A 21538-nucleotide genomic window follows, 5' to 3' on the forward strand; every position below is an offset into this window, starting at 1 on the left:
ACCTGAGCTGCAATTATCCAAGACGGTTATGGCCTATAAGAGAACATATTCCTTTGCCCCTTAATTTTCTCAGCAATATTCACTTTATTACATGTACTGGAATTTAATAGCCCCTGTACTGAAACAGATCCTTCCTTAGGAAGATCTCAAAGCACTTACAAATAACAGTAAAGACCATTTTCAAGCAAAATGTTATTGAACCCCGGTGTATGTCATACATCAAATACAGGTGCCTTGCTGAGAAGCACCGAGGTGTCCCCATCAGCAAGCAGATGGATGATGGAGCACAGAGTGGGTACATGCTGCGTGGAGGGTCACACTCGGCCTAATGCAGAGCAGAGAGCAAAAACCACCTGTGTCTTGAGCTGCAGTTCAAGCAGCATTTCCTTCACTCCCAGTATCATGGCTCATGTCTCAGCCTGTGGCACCGGCACTTCCCACCAGCCACCTGCTGCTTCACGCAAACCCATTGCTTCAGCCCAACCTTAAAGGGGAAATTATACTTCCTAAGGTTTCACCTCCAGACACCCAGCACACTATTTCCAGATTATTGCCTTTCCCCCCTCATTCAGGAGTGGCCAATGGAGCCCCTGCCCAAAGACCCAGTCCACCTCCAGCAGCACTGCAGCGACAGGAGCTGCACAGCCCTGGGGCCTTGCCACAAAGAGCCCATCGCTGTGCTGCACAGCCCAGGCCACTGCTTTCCCTCTTCCCCATTCACCCCACGAGAGATGAGGGAGGGAACAAGTTACTGCCACTTCTGTAAACTGTTTGCGGTCCTCCTGCCCACTCTACATCCAGCCAAGCATCACATTTCCAGCCCCAAGCCCCAGCTGCTCAGAAAATACATCCGTGGGCTCCTTGGGAGTGGGAGACAGGGGCTTTGTTCCCCAATTAAGCTCCCTACGCCGCACTCAAGGCCCCACAATGCCCCACCAGCGAGCACCGACCTCATGTAACCCCCACACCTCGGGGCACCGGGGGCCCTCCGGCTGCTGGGGTTTCTTTAAACACTGCAAGAAAACAAACAGGTTTGTGGTTCATCCCAAAGAGCACAGCTGCTTGCCCCAGGGCATTGCAGAGGGGTGAGGGATGCTCCAAGATATGCTCCTTGCTGCCCGGGGAGCTGGACTTTATGGTCCTCCCTGCCCCGCTGCTTGTGGACGGAGAGAAAGTTGCCTTTATTTCTTCCTGCTATGTCAGCAGGGCTGGCGTGAGGCACGGGAGGAGGAGGAGGAGGAGGAGAAGGAAGCCCCACAAGGTAAATACAGCTGTGGTTGACCCCATGCGGATGCATTGCTCCAGCAAGGCGGTGGAGAGGATGACGACCCTGAGCCCCACCAGCATGCTGCGTGAGCTGCCAGCGCTCCCTCCCTGCTGCCCTGCACCTGCCCTCAGCCCCCAGGGCAAGGAGAGCAGCAGTGCCTGGGTTTGCAGACCCTCTGCAGACCCCCCAGGCCAAACTGGAGGGGCCAGGGCACGAGGGCGCACGGCAGGAGGACGGCAGCGTGCCAACAGCGGCCGCGCACGGGCACAGCGGGTCACCGTCCAGCACGGAAACAAACACGCTTGCCTTCAGAAGGGGGAAGCAGGGGGCCGGCAACAGCACAAACAGAGCCCATGAGGTCAAGTTAAAGGCTTGTTGGGAAAAAAAAATAAATAAGGGGAACAAATAACATTTAGCAGACCCGCAGACACCCTCCCCTCTTGCTGGGAAGCAGCAGCTCTCGCTGACCGTGGAGCAGCAGCAGGAGGAGTCTAAATTCGGAGAGGATCTGGGGGTTCTGACTCTTTCCCCAACGTGGCTATGGGGGCCCATGGTTAACCCAGCAGGTCACAGCCCTGCAAGATGCTTGCACCTTCCGTCCTCCCTCCGTGGCCCAAGGGGCTTGCTGCCTTGGCAGCAAGAATTGCTCCAGTGCAAACCGTGACCCAGACCCTGGCAACCTCCCTCTCTGGCCACAGGCACAGCGAGCAGCCCCCCAAAGAGCTGGGGGCATCTTCATCTCTTGCCTCCCCTTCCTGCCACATCCATCAGGAAGCAGGAGGCTGTAGGGATTCTGCAGGGGCAAATGTTGCTCCAAAAAGCAAACACCAGGGAAATGAGTGAAAAAAAAAAATGAGACACACATAGGGAAGGTTATTTGAAAACTAGTGCAAATGAGAGAGGGAGACAATGAGAAGTGGAGGTTGGATGAAGTTAATGCTTTGAATTTAGCTTAGTCAGGGCATCCCAGCATGGTGCTGTGCAGGGCGGGGTGTTTGGTGTGGTGGCAGGGACTGCTTATGGGGTGTCTGCAGAGCTGTGGGTCCTCTGCAGGTCCTCGGCACCGCTGGAGCTTCTCTGCCCCAGGACCAGGGGCACAACCCCTGTCGGGGCCTTCAGGACAGATGGAAATCAGTTCGTCATAGAAATTTCTTCCTTTACATAAAGACTAGATAAAGTACAAGCATGTACAGCAAAGTGGTGGGTTTTCTGGAAATTTCAAGAGGAAAATAAGAGTGGGAGGTTTTAAGAAACGTTTGCTGCTTTTTCAGAGAGGGAAATGGTCAGAGGCTGCTGAATTTACTCCTCCTCCATTCTTACTTATTAAACCTAATGAAATTTAGCTAAAATTGCTTGAAACTCGATACCAGAGTGAAAGGAGATAATTACTTTTCTTCTCTTTAGAGCAAACCCACACATACTGCCAGCATTTTCTGCACCAAGCCCATCAGTCCTCTCTTTAGGTCTATCTGTTAAAATGATGTCTGGTCATGGTACGAAAGCATCAAGCAATGGAGAGCCTGCCAGTGCCTGAGAAAAGTTCTAATGACAAGTTTCCCGCAATGAAACCTTATTTCTACTCTGAATTCCTCTCGTTTCAACTTCCAGCTAGTGGATCACACTGTGTATCCCTCTGCTTAATCACATCCGTAAATCGCCAGAGTTATTTACTGAACAACCCCAAGACCCTCTTTCCGTTAAAACACATCTCATGCTACGAAATAAGTAGGAACCTTCTGAAGCACAGAAAATGCAATCAAGAATAGGGGGGAAAACGCGGGCATGCTAACACCATAAATATTATACAAATAAAAAGCAAACTATGGGGTTTCTTTTTTTGATTTTTTAATTCAAGGGCATACAGCTCGAAATAAATGATCCTTTTGGCAGTTTTGCTGTCACCTGGTTGTATTTGAGCAGAACTGGACTTCATTATTCAAAACTCTTGTTTATCAGTTTCTCTGCATAGTCTGATCTACCTATCAACTGCATTTTATTTACCATTTTAATTATAAGCATTTCATAGATTCAGAAAATAAAGGTGCAGGAAGATTTAGGGCATGGTGGACTTCACAGCCAGAAGAGACCCCCATCAATCAGCTAGCCTGAGCTCTCGTCAGCAGGATTTCCCAGTTCTGCCCAAGGTCATTTGGCAGGTGAAAAGCAATGATTTCCACACACCAGTCTGATATTCTGACACTTAATCACATCTCAGCTTCTGCTGCTCCCCTGGTAGAATTTGTTCAATAATTCATCCCTTCTTTTCACCTAGTTTTTCATATACTTTAAAGGAGTTTTGATTTTGTCCCTTTATATATTGTTTACCCTTTGTTAAACTTCCCCTTGAGATGCCTTATCATAAGGCTCAGACTGGAGAGGGTATTTTTAATTATATTTTGGGTTTTTAATTTCTAGAATCCCTTCCCAGGCACTAAACAATCTTCCGTTTTTCCGGGCGGTGCAGGATTGCGGGTGAACAGTAACAGCTCGCCGTCCTCTGAGCACCAATCAATTATAATCGACTTGGCCCCGATGGGCTGGCAGGACTGTGCTGTCCCCGCACAGAGAGAGGGGGGCACAGCCACACACGTGTGGGGCTTGGGGCACTAACCCTTCCCTTCCCACTCTGATGGGAAAATGCAAGAGAAACACTGAGCCCTGCTGCTTGGTTCGATAGGATGCTTAAAACATGCCAGAGGAAGGCAACCACTGCTGTCAACTCCTGCTTTTCTCCCACAGAAGTGAAACATTCATCAGAGAATGATGGAGGCAGGGAGGGAGGAGCAAGTTTTCCTCCCCCGGTCGAGGATAAGCCATCCTCATGCTCTGAAGGGTTACTCTGCCTTTCCACCAGCACATTAGCATTTTCCAGGCTGGAAGGAAGCTGTGCTTCTAAAGCTCAGGCTGTAATTGGAAAAGTTTGCCAGGATGGGCCTAATGAGGACACAGCTAGTACCAGCAAAAGCATGCCATGCTTGGAGTGGTTTGATTCAGTTCCCTGGGCGACATAGCCACAGTAACAACAGGACTTTTCATAAGTGAATGAGCACCACTTGAAAACATTTTATTTCAGAGGTCTCTCACACCTCATTGGCATGAATGGAGTTACAAACATTGCAACACAGACCTGTCCTCACCCCATTCCAAGCCTTGCTGCACCTTGGCACCTAGGAGCAGCTGTCCTACCCACCTCCTGTCCATAGGCAAACCGAGAGAGCAGCTGGCACTGTAAAATGAGGGTTTTCACACCCCCCCCCGCCTCAGGCACAGCCTTGACCAGAGAGCAACTTCCAAAAAACTGAGCAGGAACTCGAGTCCTTCTCATGATAAAAACCAGACCGTCTGGAGCTGGAAACCAGACACTTGTGTTTAGCTTCCCAGACTGGAAGCTGTAAGTCAAATTGACTCGCATAGGGCCACACAGCACCAGTGGCACAGGTGGGACCCGGGGATGCCACTCAGTGGCCCCTGACATGCTGCTACTGCCATGCACAGGGATCATCTCTCCTCTATCATGGAGGGCAGGATCAGCCGGAGCCGTTCCTCCCCCAACACTTATGCCCCTGTTTGCAAAATCAATAACCAAGGCAGCACTGGGGCTAGACCTGAAAGAGTTAATGGGGTTAAGAAGGGTTTTGCTGGCCTATTTTCCAGGCAGGCACCCTTTAATCTCCTTTGGAAACACCTTCACACAAAGGCTGGTACAGTAGCTCAGCTGGAGCCAGGATTTAACATGGAAGAACTTGTCCCAAAGAGATTAAAAGCAGCAGTCAGGCACTGACCCTCCAGTCAGATGTATGAGAATATCTCACTGGGGACAGGGAGGAGAGGAGGGTGGTTGGGTCCCGGAGAACTGCTGCAGCATGCCACGGCTTCTGCCATCCATGCACCCAGCATGCTTCTCAATGAAGCCAGAGCAAGCATGTTGGGAGCAGGGCTGCTGGCACGGTGCAGAGCAGCCCCCCACGCACAGGCTGCCTCTGCAGCACAGGAGTCTCCCCAACGAACTGGGAGACGGCTGGTGCAGCTCATGATGAAGGGTTAGATCCCACTGCCCATAGCCTCAGGCAGTTCAGTCCCAACTCAGCCTAGAAAATACAGTAACAGCACACGTGAGGGTGAGAGAGATCATGGAACCGCCAGGATATGCACTGATATAACAGTCCTGCCTTATGCCTACAGAGGGGAAAAGAGAACACAGAAAGTAGAAATTAGAAGAAAGAGGGTGAGAAAAAAGAGGGAAAGAGGGAAAGAAGACAGCCACAGGCATTCATGTAAGCACAGCTCAGCCATCTGATTCCACCTTACCTGTGGGTCCCCGAGGCGGCTGAGGTCTGGATAAAGGTAAAACAGGATTCCCTGGGATGCCCCGGGCAGGGAGACTCCCCTGATCAGCAGAACAATCAGCATGACGTATGGGAACGTGGCTGTGAAATACACCACCTGGGAGGAGAATGAGGGGACAAGAGTGAGTGAGCAGTGCAGGCCAGAGCAAGCAGTGCCAGCTGGCAGCACAGCACCGACCCCCGGGCTGAGGGAGATGGGCAGCGGCAGGGGACGGGTCAGGCTGCCTGCGGTAGAAGGAAACACATTTTAAAATGTGCCCAGGGAACTTTTGATGTGCCATGGCGTGTCTGGAACCAGAGAAAAATCTTTCTAGTCTGAAGAGTAATCCAGACCCTGAGCCAGGCTGTCACCAGGCTGGAGTCAGAGTAGCTCTACTGAAGCCGGCGATGCAACATCTACGTGCATCAGGGAAGGAGCTGCCCCCAGTATCCATTCGCACATCCCTACCCTGAATAGAGCCTGAGTCACACACAGAGAGTCTCTTCTCTGCAGCATTTAGTTGCGAGGGTGAAGGGGTGTGCAGATGAGACATACACCCTGAAACGTGATTGCTACCAAAGAACCACCAGGGACAACACTGGGGGTTCCCCACGCAGGGCTGGCACTGGCAACTGGCTTGTGCCCACCGCTCCCCACCACAGTGACTCACAGCCACTGCCTCTGACTGGCCCCTGTTCAAATACCCAACACAGGCATTTCAGGTAGAGCAGGGCAGCACGTCTCACCCTTGCCACCAAGGACGCAGACCCAAACAGAACCTTTAACCTGTGTCCTCTTGCTTTTTATGCCCCTAACCCCTTGAGCAATGCAGACATACTCAGGCAGGGTTGAAATCCCTTCCTCTAGCAAAGGAGCCACGTCCCTTGGGGGAATGCTGCAGACCAGTATCAGCTAATCCTTTCAGGGACTCCACGTCTGGCAAATGTAACATTCAATTTGGGGATTATCAGGGTACTTTCAGGACTGTTCAGGCCAATTGCTGTAACGTGCCACGACAACAACGCGTTGTAGTCTGTTTCCCACACAAACAAGCTGATATCAAGGGCTCATGCAGCCTCCTCAGCAACTCAAGTAGCATCATTAATCCTTTTGCATTGCTCCCACACCTTCAAGACTTATTGACCATCTTGAAAAAATGTTGTCAGTCTGTTGTATCATGCTAGACAGAAAAAGAAACGTTGGTCCTTCAGGTTTTCCTGTGTGGATGTGCTGAGTGAGGATTCGCATCAGCACGCTTCACCTGAACGCTGCCCTACAGTTCTTTTCTCAACTTTGGCAGTTACCCACTAGAGAGCTAAAGCTCTTCTCTAGAGGAACCACAAAACATAATGATGTGAAATGATCTATTTCTCACACCTGCCCATCCATCCAGAATTAGTTGTTTCAACATCCACCTAAAGCCCACCATCCCTGAGCAGGGGTCACAGGATCTGCCACTGCTATAGCAGTTTCTGCCTTAGAGGAGGTCCTACTAAGAACAAGCGTATGATTTCCCTGGACAGTATGACCACTTTTGCTTTGTCTCTGGGTAATCCTTACAATCTGAGTAGTGATTCAAAAAGGGATTTTTTTCTGGACCCATTCCGATGTACTCCATCTGAATAAAGCAACGTCCAAAGCACCTGACCCTGCAATGCGAGTCCTCCTCTAAGTCAAGACAAACACTCTTCAGTGATTCAGTTTTGTAACGCAGAGGGACAGAAGGATTTGCGAGATATCTTGTCCTCGAAAAACCACACTACTAGATTATGATCTCTGTCTGCAGCTCCACGTTTTCTATGCATTTCATGTGCCCGGCTCTATATATCATGGCAGAGGTGGGTGAAAAACACCTCCTTGCTGGGGCTCATGATTGCCTGAGATGTCTGTGTGAGCAGATCTATCCCTGTCCCTCTGAATCTGCATCCCGAACATTGAAGGAACCCAGGGACAGTGTCCTTCAGCACAAGCAAACACCATCATTCATATCATTCTCAAATCATCAAGGAGTCTCTGATTTAGAGCTTTCCTATGACAGTTAATCAAATCTGAAGGTCCGGCGAGTTTAACAATCATCCCTGTATTTACCACACAACCAATTTCTTCCTTCAGGAGATGACAGGATGCAAGTCTAATCTTTCTCAGCTCATGAAAGCAAGATTAGAAACAAAAATCATAAAAACAACGCATTGCCTTTGAGCTTTAGTGCATGTTCTTCCAGGATGCCAGGTTACACGTTCTTGGCTGGATCTCTAAATAGCATCAGTTTTAGGAGCTCAGAATACAAACTGGTAGTTGTCTGGCATATGCTTTGGATTCACCTTTTAGTAATGTCCTATGTGCTTTACAGCCTGCACGAACTCACATGTTAAGCTTTTCACTCAACAGTCACTCACATCTGCACTGAGACCAGAGGTCTGAATTTGGAGAGCGTTTTGCTGGATTAAGAGTGCCAAACTTCCATCTAACAACAGGAACATCTGGATCCAATGAGATATTACTCAGTACTTGGCTCAGACCCAATCTTTTTATTTCTTGGGCATTGTTAGCACTAACTACATCACTAGGAACCTTGCCGGGATCAGTGTGATCGTTCTGTCACATGCTGGTCAACAACATCCAGGGTTTTATTTGAATCTGATCCACATGCCTCGGCAAAGTGGTTCCATCTGTGACAACCTCCTGCATCTGTGAGCTCTCCTCAGGGACAGGCAGTCCCCACGTTGGGGGATGCAAACTGCTGCTGCTGTTCTGAGTAGGGTGATTTCAGCTCATGGTGTTTACCGCTCCACAGGCAAATTCCCAGAACTAAGGTATATCTCTCCCCCAACGGGATTGTATTGCCACAGACATCATTTTAGCTGGATTATTAAATAAACAGAGGGCTGATAAACCTATGGACACTGTTGCTTTACTGAAAGAATGTTTCTGTTTTCAAGGAGATAAGATCTCACCATCGATAGTCCTTTTTGTTAAAAAGCACTTGCATTTAACCTAGAACTTGTATCTAAAATAGACTGAATTTGTTCTCAGCACTTCCCACACTACATTTGGTGTATCTTAGTATCATATTTGCTGTTATTATACTGCCTCTGCTTTCTTTTACCAGGCCAACACAGCAAGCAGTTGCTCTTTTCTTCTAATTTTACTCCATGGAAACCAGAAAACATCATCTCTGCAAGCTGCTTGATTTCCCCGTCATGTTTCATAATCCCCGACCATTCTGGAAGCAGGAGTAACTGCTAACATCCATGCCATCAACTTGATAGAAACGATGCAGCTAAAATTTACACCCATCACACATGATGTCTTGTTCAAAGCATGCTGAGAAGACACCATTTAGATAACATACTAAACCTTTTCATTTCCATCTGTTCTTGCTGGCTCCAGACAAAGCTGGCTGGGAATGGGTCAGGAGGCAGTAGCAGAAACTAAGTAATGGGGTCAGTGCAAATGACAGTGGCACACTCTGCAACAGAGGGAGCATGAGATGGAGCTGGACGGTCACACAAACCCTTCTCAGAAGCATTCAAAGAAATACCTGTGTGGTGACCAGTGTGGGGAGGAAAAAAAGATCACTTTTATTGCTGGGAAATATGAGCAACTGTAGGAAGAGTCGGGACAAAGAAAAAGAAAAAAAAAAAAGAAGCTCCCCCTGGTGATGAGGCAGAGAGCGTTGAGGCCATCAGAGTTACCTTTGCACTGTCTAATGAATTTGAAGATTTTCCAGCTGCACTTGCCAGCAAAGGCAAAAACATGCTGCGTGCTCACACTGTGGTGGGAGGGAAAGGAACGTGCAAGCACCCTGTAAGCAGGAAGACTGCAGGGTCTCCCGGGCCTATGGATGGAGAGAGACCAGATGGGGATATACGTCTTGGCAGTTAGCGCTCTGACATGTCTCAGCTCTCCCATCCTTTCCTACCCAAAACACAGATCCTGGCTCGCACTCCTGCTGCAAGCTGAGCCTCACAGGCTCCTGTCGGCTTATTCAGAGGGTGGTTCCCTGGGGATCCCTAGGACCTCTCTGAACGTACAAAAGGTGTTTAGATCAAGCGCTCCAGCTGTGATCAAGAGAAGAGGCTTGATCTGAACTAAGGACTCACCTTGCCTGTGGACTTGACTCCTTTCCAAATGCAGAAATAACAGATGATCCATGCCAGCAAGAGACACAGAGCCAGCTCCCAGCGCAGGCTGCCCAGGTGCTGGATGCCATCGGAAATCTTTAGCACCCTCCTCCTGCATTGGGGGGAAGGAAAGGAACATCTAGATGTCACTGATGTTGGCCACTGACATTCCCACCACCACGCTGGTTCTCATTACACCTCCACAGCACTTGATGGCTTTGGGGAGAAGAGCTGTCTCACAAACAAGGCCCAGGTTTGAGCTGCAAGACTCAGAGGAACCAAGCTCCCCTTTTAAAGGTACTACCAGCCTGGTAGATCACGAATGGACACTTGGTTCTATGCTCACTTCAGTACTGGCCTGTTGGGCCAAGACATGTCATCTCCTGTCCTCCTCCCACTCTTCATCTGTCTTGTCCTCTATGGTAAGAGTTCTCTCTCTGCAAGAACATGCAACACTTCTCACACGCAAGCTCTGCCCAGGCTGTGTTCATGCACTTGACAAAATTCACCTACCTTTCTGACATGCTTCAAACCTTAAAGTGAATAATACATTGCACTTACCATGCAGAATCCATCAGGACCACACAAGAAGCTGTGCTGTCCAACCCCTTCTCCGTAGCACACTTCTTCTGTCTTTAGGAGCAGCTACATATTTCACTTCAGAACCCAGAGCAGCACAGCATCCCATACCATGACCAAGACTCCACCAAGATCGCAATAATCTCCATTGCACAGTTAGAAGAGGCGACCTTGGGCATCCTTTTTCAGCCAGTGTGGAGATCGGATCCTGGGCTAGATAGACCTTGGTTCAGCTAAGGTCTTATGATCTCACCCTAGCCTTACAGCAGCTTTCCGTGTTGTGAGTATGTCAAATCTTCCTCATCACTTACAGAAGAATGGACTGCCTTCCTCCAACTCTTACACTGCGCAGATGGATCTGAGCATGAAACATCACAGTGCAGTCCCAAAACCCCAAGCTTGAGACAAGCAGAGAGGGACATGCACTACCCTGGAGCCCAGCAGCAATGCCTGCCTTGCTGCAAAAGACAACGATTATCCCAAAACAAAAGTCGTGCTCCTGGAGAACCGCAACCTAAGACACACTGCCTCCTTTCCTGCCCCACGGACTCATGGCAGATTGAGACAATGAGAGAGAGGTCAGAAAGATTACTCGGCTCCACCAGATACTTTTGCCATGTTGCTCTTTCCCTGCTTCCAAGGACATGGACTCTAACCAGTGGGGAAAGGGTACCAGTGGACCATAACTAACTGGGCACTGTACCGCAGCCAGAAGAGGCCTCAGAAGCCATCAGCCTACCAACAGGTCAGTGCTTCTCGAGGAAATGGTGGCCTCCTACCTCCCCACCCAGGGAGGGTAGAGACAGGTGCTGCACTGGAAGCAAAGGACAGTGGAAATTTCCAGTCCTGTGTGCTGATTCCCCAACAAGACAGGAATGGTCACAGCAGCGATGGGTACATCAGCTTTTCCAGCAGCCAGCCTCAGGAAAAGCAGTCCAAGGCAGGCCACCATCTAATCACACATGGGCAGCAGGCAGAGGGAGAATGCAGGCTCAGGGAGCACACAGGAGACAAAGAAAATTTTAAAACTTTGGAATTTAAAAACAGCATCCCTGTGCTGAGCCAGGGATGCCCCAGAGGTGCTGCGTGCTCCACACGGTGACAGCGCCCGGCAGCGCTGCCAAGGGCAGAGCCCTCCATCCATCTAAACACACAAGGGAAATTCAGGGTGGCAGCAGAGGGGCTGCTCACTCAGTCTGTTAGCCAGGGCTCAGCGCTTAACTGTGCCTGTTCTCCCAGGAGATGCTGAGGATCATCAGAGATCCCAAGTCAACAGGCCCATGCCTTCATGACAGAAATAAAGCTACTCTGTACCTCAGGGTAACTAACACAAAGGGAGAAAACAATGAAAATGAGGGAGAAAATTTCAGTGTAAAATAGGTTGGCCCTAGCACTTCGTTTTTATTTTGGAGAGCTTCTCTCCTCAGGATAGCTTGCATATTAGTCACTCTAAAGTGAAAACAACACCTCTTTCTCTATTTTTAAGATGAAGACTAGCCCACACACAAAAGTCACCACCCACCATGCCAGAGCCTTCTGGGAAAATGCTGGTAGCATATATTCAAAGGAAAGAATACCTTTCTTTCACCTACTGCATCACCAGCGTGAGCTCATACACTCCACCACAGGGATTTTAAGGTCTCCTCTTCAACAGTTGAACATGCTGCATCTTGCGAAACATGCAGGCAAAAGCCCATCACAGAGCAGCTGCTTTGTGGATCACCACAGATCTCACCCCATAGTCTCACCTATAGTCTTGGTGTCCGTGTCCTGAGCATGGTTACACTGGATGCAGCCACCAGGCATGTCAAGGGCTACACAGGGCAGACTGCTCCGAAGAGAACAAGAGCAGTTTGTTGTCCATCAGATCTATAAATTGTAATCCAAACCATAGGGTAATGGCCACTATACCCTGAGGGAGCGTCGCTAATTTTGTTGAGGTTTTCACCCTGGGTAAGTCTGAACCAAAGCTTCAGGAGATGGGGAACATGCAGGCAATTCACCCAGGCTGCAGGAGGAAACAACTATATAAGGAAGTTCACAACTAGCAATGAAGAACAAGGGAGGAGGCAGGGAGAGGAGCAGCACAGTTGGAGAAAAAAGGAGTTCAACAGCAGAGGAAGAATAAGGGAGAAAAAGACTAAGTGAAACATCAAAGATCAGAGGAGGCAAAGCATTGGTGAGGTAAGGTCTTGCACAGTCAGCTAGCCGTCGCTGAGGTCAGCGAGACTGGGAAGTCCAAAAGGTCCAGAGGGACAGGAATGTGACATCAGAGAAGGACAAAGTCAGGTGGCTCTGAGGCATGCCAGCACAGCTCCAGACAAACATCATGAGCCCAACGGTGTTACCCTCTCTGGCAGCACTGCCCCTGAGAGCCTTCACCCTGACCTGCCCAGCTTTCTCTCTTGTGTCCTCTGGCAAGGATGAGCTAATGGGAAGTGCTGCTGCAGGGTTTATTCCTTGCTCAGAGGAGGTATGTCCCAAAGGAAAAGGGGGTACAGGCCTCTCCTTTACTTACTCCCAGAACTCAATGACAGGGGAGGTGGCATTTTCACTGGTCACGTTGAGCGTTGAGTTTGCCTTCTGGAGCTCCATGCAGCTCCCTGTGAGAGAAGCCCAGAGAGACACAGAGCGTAAAGTAGCAGTGACTGGAGTACCGGAGGATCTGAAAAATCCCTTCCTTTCCATCAACAGTGTCAACTCATTGACATTGACTCTGGGACAAATTTCGTACAGTTCAAAAAAATGCACAGGGTAAGGCTGGCAAGAAACCTAGAACAATTAACACAACAGCATTTAATTTTTCCTTCCAGTGGGCACAGTGAGCAGCCGTGACCACCACTGGGCCTGTGGCTAACACACAGCACAGGATGACTGGAAGATGCCCAGAAGGAAGGTGCCCATGCTGGCTGAAGCCCACAGTACGAGCAGCCAGTGAGGTCACGACTGCACGGCCATGACCAGCTGCTGCAAGTGGTTGGGCAGCACTAGCACTGGTGCTCTCTAGCAAAGACCCAGATCTACAGAGCCTCTTCCCCAGAAGTGCCAGCATCACTGCAGTGACCCAGCACTCCCCACCCCTATGACCAGCAGTCCCACCCAAGCAGGGTCAAGCCACTCTCCTGAGGTTTGGCTCTGGGCAGCAGAGCATTCCCTCAGCCAGGAGCTGGTGGAGGATTGCGAGAGGGCTCCACACCCACCTGTGTTCCACTCGTGGTCACAGCTGCCCCAAGGGAGGTTGATGGTGAATGAACTGAAGAGATAAAACAAGGCCCAGGCCAGGACAACGATGTAGTAGAAGTTCAGCAGTACAACGATGACCTGTGAGGCGTAGCCAATTCCTGTAGAAAGCGAGCCCCGAAGGCAGATGACCCACGTGCCAGGGGACAGGAACAGGACTCCCCTTAGGGAGGTGCTCACCCAATGTTTTCAATCTGCTGCTCCACATTTTGACCATGCTGCCGGATGAATGCCGGCAGAGAGGCTGCCAGAGCCACCATCCCCCCCCACTGAAGACCACCATGCCTCATCGGTGGGGTCCAAGCAAGGGGCCTTAGGGACCTCCTCTTCCTATGACCCCACAGCAGCCTTCCCTGGTGAAAGGGTGGCAAGGGGAAGGAGTCCGGGCAGGGGATAGGTACATTACGGTTGGAAAGCCACCCAAAGGGACAGAAACATATCACAGTGCTCCACCTGCTGAATAGCACCTCTTCTACCAAAATTCACTTTTTATTTTGTTCACCCATTCCTTTTCACTGTTTGGGAAGCTTTTGTATTAACAACACACACCTTCTCTGGGAGCCACAGCCACATCTGAAGGTTTTAGCACATGGAGAGGAGGTAACTGAGACTTCCAGAGAAATCATGGAAAGTGGCTTGAGGCTGGATGACCATCCTAAAATAGTGCTAGAAGTGAATCTGTCTGCTAACAACTTAAGACACCTGACATTTTTCACCACTAAGGTTTTAAGCCATCTACAAACTCAGGAAAATGACATAGCATTAACTTAAAAAAATAGTAGTATGTTTTAGGTTCCTCAACACCTCTAGAAGCCTTTTCATCATTTAGCTCTTGGAGGACAACCTTGGTTGGGTACAAGCTCCCGGCCAGGGCCGTGGCCATGAAGAAGGAAGTCAGCATGCAACATAACAATGGGAACTGTTTAGTGAGAAACACGATCAATTTTTCAGCATGATTTTTGGAAAGGGGGCAGCCAGTGGCCCTCCCCAGGCTGGGATCCCCAGGGGTGGGCAGAAGATGCGTAGAGGTATGTAGTGAGCTGGGCTGTGGGAAAACGCTTCACCGTTTGTCCCCCCAGGACCCCGCGGTCCCCCCACCTTGCTGTGCCCTCCCAGGCTCACCTCACTCACCTTCGAAGAGGGGACAGATCCTGCGCCAGGCTGTCACCCCTCCCTGGCTGGTGTACTGCCCCAGCGCCGTCTCCAGGAAGAAGACGGGGATCCCACAGGTGAAGAGGAAGATGAGGTAGGGGATGAAGAAGGCACCTGGCAGATTCAAGCGGCGAACAGGAAAAATAAGCCCCGTGGGGTGACCAGGGTCAGGCCATCTCCAACCTGGCACCAAGCAGGTCCCTCCTGGTGGGAGGGACAGCCTAAGAGGAATGGGGGTTGCGGGGCAGGAAGGCCACAGACATGGACAGGTGCCAGGAAAGAGGGCTTTTCCTCACATTTCATCTCCCAGAGTGATGCGATTGCATGAGAAACTCAACATTTAGAAAAGACAGAGAGGAGAGGAAAGGAAAGTTTCTAGGACTGATTTTTGTGCTGGAAGGAGTGGAACAAGTTCTCAATAGCTCTATAGAAATACAGGAGAACATCCTGCTGTCAAACCATTGTGACTTTTAATCAAGTTGGTGACTCCTTTCACATTGATTATTCTGACTGAATAAGCTGACAAGCCCATGGATGACAACACCAAGGCACCAGGGAGCACATAGAGACTGACACCTTTGCCCAGTCCGTGGGTTTGCTCAGTCATTTGCTCACCGAAAAGCAGCAGACACCCAGACAAAAAGCAAGTAGTGCAAGAAAGTATGTACCTCACGCCAGCAGCCCTCCTGTTCAAGTCCTGTCATGAAACCAGGCAGGGAGAGATAAAACACATCAGGCTTTTAATTACCCCAGGCTAACGTTAATACAGTGATGGCTTTCACCGCACAGAGCACAGCTGACAGCCCTGGACGATGGTCCGCACTCCCTGCTGCACTCATGTGCCACCGAAGCCATTCAAGCCCTGCTGCAAAGACAGGGATGCGGGGCAGGGCAGGAACCTGGCGTGGAGAGGGGTAGCCCCAAGAGGAGAGCGACAGCTGGGCTGCGATGGGCTCGGAGGGGCACATGGGGTCGGAGGTGACAATCCAGCTGACCACTAACCATGTTTTCCCTGCATAGGCCTTTTCTGTGCCTGTGAGGTGCTAACTGGCTCCAGGGTCGGGTCGGTGGGGGTATATAGAAAACAACAATCCCAGTGCACAAGTAAACCCAACAACCAGGAGATTTCATTAAGCAGCTTAGCTAGCATGCAAGGGCATGGAGAGGGAAAGGGGGCTTTGGGGACTGGCCAGAAGTCCCACCCCACACTCCTCCCAGCAGGGTACAGAGCCACAGTCTTCCCCTTCTTGTAAAAAAAGTGCAATTAACAAAATAGGCACAGAGAGCATCTCGGCACCTCCTTGCGGACAAACAGCAGATGAAGGGATGCTGATACCTGGCAGCCCCTGGAATGTCAAGTGTCTACCCACATACTCTCCCTCTACCAGCAAACAGAAGTTGGTGAGGGCAAAGGGCAGAGGAAATGTTTGTGTCAACACCATCCCCTCAACTGCGAATTGCGTGCGATCATATCATCATAAAGCTAGAGCCTATTTCCAAGAGAGATTATTCTCATATGAAAGTTTGTGTTTAACTAAACCGCAGCTGGGGGATCTCAGGGAAGGTCCCCAAGGTGACAGGTCGAGCTCTCCAGCCTGGGTTTCCCTTATGTGCCACCTGCAGTTTGGCCTGTCGCCTCCCTCAGCACCTCTGGCTATCTCGCATTTCAGGCAGGTTTCAGCTTCGGAAGTCTGACTGGAGGGCCCTGACATTGGCATAACGCAAAGTTACGGTGGGGTGAAGGAAGGATTTGCAGAGACAAGTTTGGGCCAGGGGCTGTGATCGGCCCCACTCCCCTCACCCCCCAGGTCAAGGGACAGGCAGGCTGGGACAACTCCCATACCAGCCCCACCATCACTCCCCATCTTGTTTCAGGAGAAAGAGGAAGGGGGAACTCTGCCACACATGTCCTCCACCATGGCAGCTTCTTCCTCCGCACGTGCAGGGACAGTGGTGGGCCCTCGGGACCGGCCAGCTTGGGGAGCACTTGGGAGGGAACGCAGCACCGGCAGCCACACCACCAGACAGACTTCCCCAGTATTTCCCCATTGGAGGGGCCAGCCTGCCCAGGGACGGCCTCATGCCCCAGCCTCATGCCTGATCCCGCCAAGAGAGGTGAAAGCAAGAGCCAACAAGAGCAAAAAGAACATTTTTTGTTCCTCCCCACTATATAGGACCTTGGTATCAAACACTGAGCACTAAATATGTAAGGGATGACTTATGTGGAAATACCTCTAAAGAAAGGAAAAGCAACTGGCTATCCCTCTGTGCATAGCTCAGATTTTGCAGATACATTTTTTGCAAAGGGCCTGACTGACTTAGTGCAGCAAAGCAAGAGCTGAGAGTGGTTATCGCCTCTGCCCACACACGATTCAGTGGGGGGGGGAAGTCAGCCAGTGGGGCAGAGCCACTCCAGCTGGATGGCAATGCTGGCACAAGAGCAAATGGTTGTAGGCTGGCCATGACCAACCTGGAGCTGGAAATTCAATAAAGGTCCCTCACCTGTATTGAAGTACCAAAGAAGCAAGTGCCTGGACCAGCCTTCCCAAGGGAGTACAGGACAAAACCTCTGGCAGCTTTTAAAACTAATCCTGAGGTGTTACAGGGGATGTGACACAGCAGCAGCCGGGGCTGCTGGGCTCCTAGAGGCAGGAGGGAGCCCCGTGTCCTACCCTGCCCCAGTAGGAGTCCTAAGGGAAACGCTTTCCTCTCTGCATGAGAGCCTCATGCCCCATTCTTGCTCCAACCCCATGGGAAGGGGGCCGGAGGTGAAAAATTTGCCTGAGACTTCAAACTCCTCACAGCCTCTGCCGCTTCATGGGGCTTTGCTTCAGGACTGTTTTGAGGGGGAGGAGAAGGCTGAGAAATAAATCCTTTTGTGTCTTGCCTCTGCTGTCCAACCATGCATGGCAGCTCCCCTTTCCCCAGAGCCCTCCCTGAGCTTTCCCTGGCACCCAAGGCAAGGGGTGCCAGGACAGGGTCCCGCTCCCCCTGACCAAATGGCACAGGGGAAGGTGCAGCAGCAGGAGCAGACACAGCTCAGCAGGCAGCCAAGAAATGTTCCCCATGGAAAAAGAAAACATGAAAAATCCTCCTTTTCCTTCCTTTAAATGCCTGACCACCTGGTGAAAAGAAACAAGCACTGAGCGAAGCACGGCGTGAAAGTAGCTAAACAGCGGTTAATCCTCTTTTACGCCACTGGGATGAAAGCAGTTTAGTGAGGCCCATGAGACTGCCCCAAGCTCCAGCCAGGGGATTTCAGCCCCGAGTCCTCAGCACTCGCTCCCTGCCAGTTCCCAGCCGAGTGCCATTTGCCCTCTCCCCTGCCCTTCCGGAGAGCCCAATTAGCAATTAATCAGCAGACAGGGAGAGCAACTCCCTCTTCTCTATGTGCCACTGAGCCAAACTCAAGAAGAGCTTTGGACTTTTGTTTTTTTAAATAGTTTTCTCCCTTAAAAGGCAACAACACACTAAAAGCAGGCACCAATACCTGTAAAAGTGAGCCCAGCTCTGCCACCAAGCCACCAGGCAGCCCAGCCTTGAGAGGGATCAGCCACGGTCACTGCCGGGCAGAGCCTGAGCAGCATCCATGTGCCAGCACCTCGGCGGTAACAGCAGCACCCTGTTCCCTCTCTATCCCTTGAGCACATCCTTCTGCACACCTGACAGCCTGGCTGTGTAGCTCAGAGGCACATGTCCTCTGCTCCGTGTGCTCGCAGCTCCAGTGGATGCTGTGAGGGCATCATGGGGTGCTGCGCTTCTCCACCAAGACAAGGAAAACCCTCGTGCTTTGCCCTGTCCCTGTCACCTGTTTTCAGCATCAGTCCCTGAGGGACACTCCTCCATGATTGGACACTGGACCTATGGTCAAGAGCCCCTCAGAGGTTCCTTGAGCCTCCAGGAAATGCTGCAGCTCCTTGCAGCACCCACGAGGGCTGCAGTGCCCTGCAGCCTCCTGCACGGCTTCCTGCTGCATTGCTGGGACCTGCTACCTCATTTGCACAGGGCGCCCGGTGCTCCTCAAGGAAGAGGTGCCTAGGTTGAGGCACACTGCTCAAGGAGCCAAGCCCCTCACCCGGGTCCTCCTGCCTCCCCTTGCTGATGGCTGCTCACCTCACCAGCAGGACGAGGGCTCCACACACCTCAGGGGAAAAGTGCCACCAGAAATCTTGGGACGTCACTGCTGGGTCACCCACATCCCACCAGGTCAAAACAGCCCCTGCACATGGCTCATATGATGGCACCATGCTGGCAGATTAGCATCCTCTCTTCCAACTTATGGCTCTGGCATTACTGAGAAGCTGCTGCCAGGGGCGAGCAGGGCCAGACACGGATGTCGCAGAGGCAGGAGGGACTGCGGAGGGACACCGGTGAGCAGGCACCCCTGGGGCTGGCCAGGGCCGCAGCTGCACTTACCTCCGCCATTCTTGTAGCAGAGGTAGGGGAAGCGCCAGACATTTCCCAGGCCAATGATCTCCCCAGCCACAGACAGGACGTACTCCAGCTTGTTGTTCCACTGCCCTCGCTCCAGGGTCTGGTCATCCTCCTCCTCCTCCTCCTTTTCCATGCCGGAGTGTGCAGGCACCGTTTCACCATTGCTGACGGCGCCAGGGACTCTGTAATCCATCCCACCTTCAGAAGGATTTTCCTTCGTTATGTTCAGCACAAGCCATGTAACAAGGCAGAAATTTGGGCTAGGGAGGCAAGAGGGAAGAGAGGACATGCACACGCACAGATGCCGAACCGTTCCTCTCTTGCTTCTTATACCAATTCCTGCTGGCAGCAAGGCACTAAGAGCATACGTGCATTTTCATTGCTTATTCCAAAACTGTTCCTTAAAAGCCACTGTCAGTTTAATTATTTTTAATTAATTCATCTCAAAACACTCCTGCCTCAGGAAGCCCATCCTCTAATCACAGCGTTACACAGAAGACCCAGAGACTCAGCCAGGCTGGAGCTCCCACTGCGGCAGGTACAAGGAAGAGACTTCGGACTGGAGAGGGGTGAGAGTGGGATCAAATACTTGGTAAGATATTTTATAAGGGTTTCTCTTCTCCCCTGTTGCTGCTTACCAAGGTTTGGTTTTGCAGACCATGTCGTGAAAGCCACAAAGCACACAGAAGCCTTAGATGTGGGAAGAGGACAAACTGAAATAAGAGGGAAACTATTTTCTGCTTTCGGTGGTGGCAACTGTTGCTGGCAATCTACTAGGCTGCAAGAAAAGGTGATTTTTCAGGATCATGCTATCCTTGTAATTACAGAAAAAGAAAGGGTGCAGATGCCATGGCCATCTGGGATCTCTCCACTCCCAGGGTCTGCCCCTCCAAACACCCGCTGCCTGCAGAGGCTCCCCACACTACTGTTCTCAGGAAGCTTTGGCACCGCAAGAGCTTCTCCCATCTCTAAACAGATCTCTGCTAAAAGCAGCACAGAGAAGGCGGGCACCTCTCCTGCTGTCCCATCTTCCCTCAAAAACCCCCGAGAGGACACCTCTCCTTCCAGGAAAGCCAGAGCATAGCATCTGTGACTGTTGGTGCACCGCTGGTGCCCCAGAGCACAGCCAGGAGATAGATATGGGCTGCACAGGCAGCATCAGCTCTGCTGCAGCCATTTAGGAGGCTCAGGGGGTGTTTGAGCCTGTTTCTCATGGGCAGGAGGATGCCCTCCTGGCCACTGAGCCCCATAGGGCAAAAAGCGAGGACTGCAGTTCCCACTGACGCCTGGTGCCAAAGCCGGGATCGCCGAGTACCTGGTGCCAAAGAAGGCAACTTCCCCCGTGCTGTGCCAGCCCTCCAGCCCACTCGTGCCCCGCAGAGGCAGTTCTCCCAGCCCCAGCAAAACGCTGCCATTCATTCCCGCCTGCAACTCTCTTGCCAGGAGAGCAGGAAAAGGCACTGGCAGTAAACGACACACTCCTCCATCCGGGGAGAAGGGAGGGAAAAAAAAAAAAAGGCAAAGCAACACTTTCAACCTCTTCCCTCCCCCTACATAGTCCTCTCTAAAACACTTTGCGACGTGAAGAGGAGCAAGAAACACTGGCAGGCGTTTGACAGCGGCCGCAAGGCAGGACGGGGAGGACCCCTCCACGCTAGGAAACGATTAAACGAGCGGAAAGCGCAGGGTGACCTCTCATCCACGGCAGACCCGGGTGGGTGCGGGGCGTGGGGGGAGCAGGGCGGAGGAAGACAGGGGCAGAGGTGTTACCTTGCGGACGGCACTGTCGGGACGCGAGCCGACGGGAGACGTGAAGGCAGGACTGAAAGGTGCTGGCTATTGAAAGTGTGGAAAGAAAAATTCAGTGGTGGTGTAATCCTAGACTTTGCCCAACCCACATTCCTTCCCCCACCCCCCAGGGCTGGACAAAAACCTACACATGACTGATTTCATGGCCAGTGCAAAGGGGCTCATTCCCCCTGCCTGCAAGAAGGGCTCACACCACCTCTGCCACTGCTCTCTCTCCCTTGGCTCCCGCTGTCCTTCATCTCCCTGCCAAACACTGTCGCTGGAGGCATGGGAGAAAGGGGAGACCACCCCACACAGGTGCCCCCGGAGCACTGCCCGAGGGAGCGAAGCCCCGAGACCTGCTGGGAAGAGGTAAGAGGCAAAATAGGAATTCACAGTGAATTCCCATTACGGGGTCTCTCCTCGGCAGGGAGGACATGGGCACAAGGCAAGGTCCTGCATTGCAGCCCAACCTGCAATGCCCAGGGGGGCAGCCGGGCTGTGCTATGTCTGGGAGCAGCAGAGCTCTGAGCTGGAAATAAACTCTGCTAAACTCTCTGCTGCTGCTTACTACGGGCCCAAAACAGCCTCATTTAGAAATTTGGCAGGTGCCAACTCTCCTCCCTCA

General features: G+C 51.5%; 1 protein-coding gene across 1 annotated transcript in view; it reads right to left on the bottom strand.

The window, feature by feature from the left end:
* The window catches only part of LOC104373831 (sodium- and chloride-dependent GABA transporter 2), a 32890-nt gene extending 11794 nt beyond the window's left edge, over positions 1-21096 (bottom strand). Inside the window, exons 1-8 of the mRNA XM_009979810.2 lie at positions 21060-21096; positions 20893-20958; positions 19105-19320; positions 14668-14802; positions 13497-13637; positions 12815-12899; positions 9697-9829; positions 5576-5710 (exon numbers count right to left, since the gene is read on the bottom strand). Of these exons, the coding sequence (XP_009978112.2) occupies positions 5576-5710; positions 9697-9829; positions 12815-12899; positions 13497-13637; positions 14668-14802; positions 19105-19320; positions 20893-20958; positions 21060-21096 (948 nt within the window). The remainder of the gene's footprint in view (positions 1-5575; positions 5711-9696; positions 9830-12814; positions 12900-13496; positions 13638-14667; positions 14803-19104; positions 19321-20892; positions 20959-21059) is intronic.
* Between the last annotated feature and the right edge of the window lie 442 nt (positions 21097-21538).

This window comes from Tauraco erythrolophus, chromosome 4 (assembly GCF_009769465.1).
Source record: "Tauraco erythrolophus isolate bTauEry1 chromosome 4, bTauEry1.pri, whole genome shotgun sequence".
Classification (NCBI taxonomy): Eukaryota; Metazoa; Chordata; class Aves; order Musophagiformes; family Musophagidae; genus Tauraco; species Tauraco erythrolophus.